The 5000-nt window shown below is 35.4% G+C and overlaps 1 protein-coding gene across 1 annotated transcript in view; it reads right to left on the bottom strand.

Moving 5' to 3' along the window:
- Positions 1 to 183: 183 nt before the first annotated feature.
- LOC128700057 (selenoprotein F) overlaps positions 184 to 5000 on the bottom strand; it is an 18541-nt gene continuing 13724 nt past the window's right edge. The window contains 2 exon segments of the mRNA XM_070080180.1: positions 184 to 886; positions 2520 to 2568. Coding sequence (XP_069936281.1) covers positions 712 to 886; positions 2520 to 2568 — 224 coding nt within the window. The 3' untranslated portion in view covers positions 184 to 711.

Genomic DNA, 5000 nt, shown 5'->3' with positions numbered 1-5000 from the left:
GGACATGCATATTACTTCAACTACAGCCACCAGAGTGGGCCTTGGCAACTATGTGCTTACAATTCACCCTGCCTTGGTGGGAGACTGCTGATGTGTTAAAAAAAAAAATTCTTCCTACCTATGAAAATGTTACCAAAAATGGTTTAAAAGTTTTAGTAAGGTGTTATCAAATTATAGACCAAATTTATATATTTTTTTATTGTAACGAGTGCAAGAAATCAGAAGTGTTGCCTCAAGGGAAAGAATAAGCCAACTTCCACTAGAACTGACCCCCAGGGGTTTACAGCTCCTGCATCATCTTGCTTCTATCTTGCCCTCTGAGCCACCTAAGATATATGCCAAGTATAACAACTTAAATTTATATTACATACTGCTAGTTTAAATACTGGGAGAGTACCTGTTTAAATATATTAATGTCACCAAACTAAATATGAGCATGACAGCGAGATGTCTCAAACTAATTACATAAAAAATAAAATCCTTTATAAAACACCATGGATTACAGAAAAATTTTATAATTTAAAAACAAATACTATAATTGGCATTTACTACAAGCTGCACAATCAACAGTTTCTTGAAAGTAACTAAGATTCATTCAATACTTACATTATTCTTTAGGATATTCACTTAAAAAAATATATTAGGTGTAATTTACTTGCTATGTCTCCAACCCCCTACCCCCATTTATCCATGAAAAGTAAAAAAAAAAAACTAAATTTCATTAGTCATGGTATTTGTGTCATCCTCCTCTTGACCAGGAAGAATTAAGTATGTGTTAAGAAACTCTTCTACAGAGTCAGTATTCCATTTGTCAATAGCTAATGTCTCCATTACATCACCATCTTCATCCATCAGTTTAATGACTGGATCTGCTCCTCTTACATACCTGTTAATAGAAAATGACTTAGTATAAAGTATTATGCTTAAACCAGTTAAAACTATACAATTAGCAGTAAGTAAATTTCATAATGACACTAAAATAGGCCATCAGATATCTGACAAGGAAACTAGACAGCTACAAAAGAGGGAAAAGGGGCCCTGCTTAGTGCCCAGATAATACAGCACAAACCCCTATTCTACTATAATACAATATAAGGAAGGAGAGCCTTCACTAAACTGTAGTGCATCAGAATTTCACTGAGAAGTTTGCATCTAGTAGCTACAGCAGTTGTAGCTTGTATAAAGTAGTGCTGGAAAATAATAGTAAAGTCAAATTAAGTACTAAACCTGAAAGGGTCTATTGCTGAGAAAAATGAAATGGATACATTAAAGAATACTTGACCACTCCAGTACAACCATCAAATATTTGGAACTCAGCATTCACATCAACACAAGAGCCATAGCCATCCATCTCAACCTAGCAAGGCATATCAGTTCTCCACAATTTTTTGTCAACAAATAGTAGAAACTACAATGTTTAAGCAAGAGAAAATTACAAAATCACGTTTTATATCTAAAAGAAATTGTTTGGCTTTTTGGGAAGTCTACGAACATAACTTTTTCCCCATATATTCTTCAGATTAATTAGCACTAAATCAGATTCTCAGAAATGCAACCTAAACTCTTAACAAGCCCTCTTCTGCTCTATGGAATGCACCTTTAATATCACCACACCTTATTTCCCGATTCATAAAATCTCAAAATATTTACAATGCCTATTAAGTTCAGACAGAATGTCTCCAAACTTTTCTCATTATATTCAAAATATGATTTTTCTTAAATGTCCTAAATTTTTAAACAAAAGCAGCTAAGACAAATGTATTTTCTACTCTAAAGATATTTAATATTTTAAAAGCCTTCTCTTTATATTTTTATATTCTACATTTTTATACAAGTACAGTGGACCCCCGGTTTACGATATTATTTCATTCCAGAAGTATGTTCAGGTGCCAGTACTAAACGAATTTGTTCCCATAAGGAATATTGTGAATTAGATTAGTCCACTTCAGACTCCCAAATATACACGTACAAACACACTTACATAATTGGTGGCATTGGGAGGTGATTGTAAAGCAGGGGTCCACTGTACTGTAATAATAATAAATTTCTACAAGTATACATGTACAAGGTATATAGGCCTAGCTGACATCAATGACATGCTATATAGAAAGCCCCTTGTTCTGCAGAGCATTTTGGGCAAATTAGGTCAATTTCTCCCAGGATGCGACTCACACCAATCTACTAATACCCAGCTATCCATTATTATGGGTGAACATGGACAACAGGCATCTTCAAGAAACGCGTCCTAATGTTTCCACCCATACTGGGGATCGACCCCTGGACCTCAGCGTGTGAGCCATGTGTGCTAGCAATTGAGTTACAGGACACCTAACCACAACAGCATGAGTAGCAAAGCTAACAAATAATGCCAGAAAAGTGTACATTATGCAGATTCAAAATTAGGCATGGGTAACTTTTTTTTTTTTTTTTCAGCATTTGAGAACATACCCACAAAGTGGGTATGAAAAAAAGAATGTGCACTACTACTATAACAACACAATATCCTTTAATATACTCACTTAATAGTAAGGTTTGGGAAAGCTGCAGGCCGGTCACTCTTCACGAATGCTGTAGTAAAATGGAAAGTCATAAATCTGACAGTCACAGTAATTAAAGCGTTATTAACTACTGGAACCTATGGGTAATGTAGCAAATTTTAAACCCTTTACATGTCTAATAGAGTTGCTAACTTTAACATTTTCTCTTGAGATGGTCAAATATGGGCACTTAAGACTGATATTTGAAATACAGTGGTACCTCGGGATACGAACTTAATTCGTTCCAGAAGGCTGTTCGGGTGCTGATACCGAACAAATTTGTTCCTATAAGGAATTATGTAAATTAGATTAATCCGTTTCAGACCCCCAAAAATACACTTACAAAAGCACTTGCATAATTGTTTGCATTTTGAGCTGTATCACATATGTCACAGTGCTGAGTAAGTGAAGCAATCAGTAACATCATTCATGTCTATAATAATAAATAATTATTGCCAGTGTTTAAGATATAGAGTAACACTTAACAGGTTTCCATTGAACAGGCATCATATAGGGTAAAATCTTGAAGAGTGGCTCAAAGGTAAATGATTTCCTTGAGTTCACAATGATTTAAGCACCCTTGTACAACATGGATAATAAACTAAACCAAACAATATACAGTATGTTGGAGCAGTAATGGAAGCATTATGTACTGTATTATCTGAAGGGCAATTTTAATAAATATTCCAGTATATTAAATTAATTTTAATATTAGAAGCATTCAGTGATCTATGTAGAAATAAAAATTACCATATTCACAAAGTACTAAACCTGAATGGGTCACACAGTGCCAGTTTTCAGAAGAATGGCACATGAAAGGGGAGATTATGCAAAAGAGTATCACACTCGGTATGACTCTCTAATCCAAGAAATCATAAGAGTATCTGCAATGATAATGGGACCACGCAAGAAAATAGCAGTAAGAGTAGGGGATTGTCAAGGTGTCTTTAATATACAAATATGTTGCAGAGTGAAATTACTAGGTCTCAAATTTTCACTAAGGTTGAAATTACAGGCAGCAACAAATCATACAATGGAGGATTTTACACATGGCCTCCTTGATGCATGCTGTCTTGTCTCAAGGCCTAATTAGCAGCTGTTAAAACATTATGAAGAGTATGTGTAACAGTCTTTGATAAGTCACCTTCAGCTAGGTGACAAAGAAAGAATGGAGAGACGAAGGAAATGGGAAGGAGGGTTGTGAGTGGTGAGAAGTACAGTACACAAACAGTAGTTATGAATTTCAATAAAAATAAGAATTAAATACAAAATAATATTGTTTAGCTCTGCATCTTAAATGATAGCATAGCTATTTAAGGAGCTACTGAATGAGCCTAACATGATTTTCATATGATGACCCTTTTTTTGTGGTACTTATCTGAATCCTTTAATGGGTGTGAACTTTAAACTGTCAAATGCTCCCCTCTTCAGAACACTCCTGACTTGATCTGACCATGGCCTTTTCCTCACCTCACTTGACCTCTGATGTCTCCTAACCTCTTCACCTGATTTGACTTCTGGCTTACTCCCGGTCTCTCTCTCAATGACTTGATTGTTCAGCATGAGCCAAAACATTATCTAAAGATTTATCTCCAATTTGCAAGTCAGTTGTAGAGGACTGCATGTAGGAATGCTTGTTCCAACCCTATGTATGGATTTAAAATGCTGGTGTGGCAGGAACAGTCAAGTTAGAGCAAAAGAAGTGTATATTATGAAAAGCATGTGTAGCACTGCGACAATAAGAGAAGAAATGGTAGTGGTATTGAAAGATGCGGAGTGTCTCATGCTCAGGAATTAAAAGTGTAAAACATGCAAAAATGGTATAATCATGTTTAACTAATATGTTTAGAAGGACCTTCAGGTTAATGCCACCTCACCCTATAAAACGGAATACAGAAACAAATAATTAAAACATACAGTATATATTAAAAATAATAATATTTTAGTACTAAGTTCAGGAGAGGGGTGGGATTAAATTATGGGGAATCAAATGCAAAATGGGAATTGACACAGGTGCTTTTTGCTGATGATACTGTGCTTAACTGGAGATTCTAAAGAAAACTTGCAAAGGTTAGTGGATGAGTTTGAGTGTGTGTAAAGGTAGAAAGCTGAAAGTGAACATAGAAAAGAGAAAGGTGATGAGGGTATCAAATGATTTAGATAGAGAAAAATTGGATATCAAATTGGGGAGGAGTATGGAAGAAGTGAATGTTTTCAGATACTTGGGAGTTGACGTGTCGGTGGATGGATTTATGAAGGATGAGGTTAATCATAGAATTGATGAGTGAAAAAAGGCGAGTGGTACGTTGAGGTATATGTGGAGACAAAAAATGTTATCTATGGAGGCAAAGAAGGGAATGTATGAAAGTATAGTAGTACCAACACTCTTATATGGGTGTGAAGCTTGGGTTGAGAATGCTGCAGTGAGGAGGCAGTTGGAGGCAGTGGAGATGTCCTGTCTAA

Source organism: Cherax quadricarinatus, unplaced genomic scaffold, assembly GCF_038502225.1.
Source record: "Cherax quadricarinatus isolate ZL_2023a unplaced genomic scaffold, ASM3850222v1 Contig200, whole genome shotgun sequence".
NCBI classification, from domain to species: Eukaryota; Metazoa; Arthropoda; class Malacostraca; order Decapoda; family Parastacidae; genus Cherax; species Cherax quadricarinatus.
This window is presented reverse-complemented; position numbering and strand designations above follow the sequence as displayed.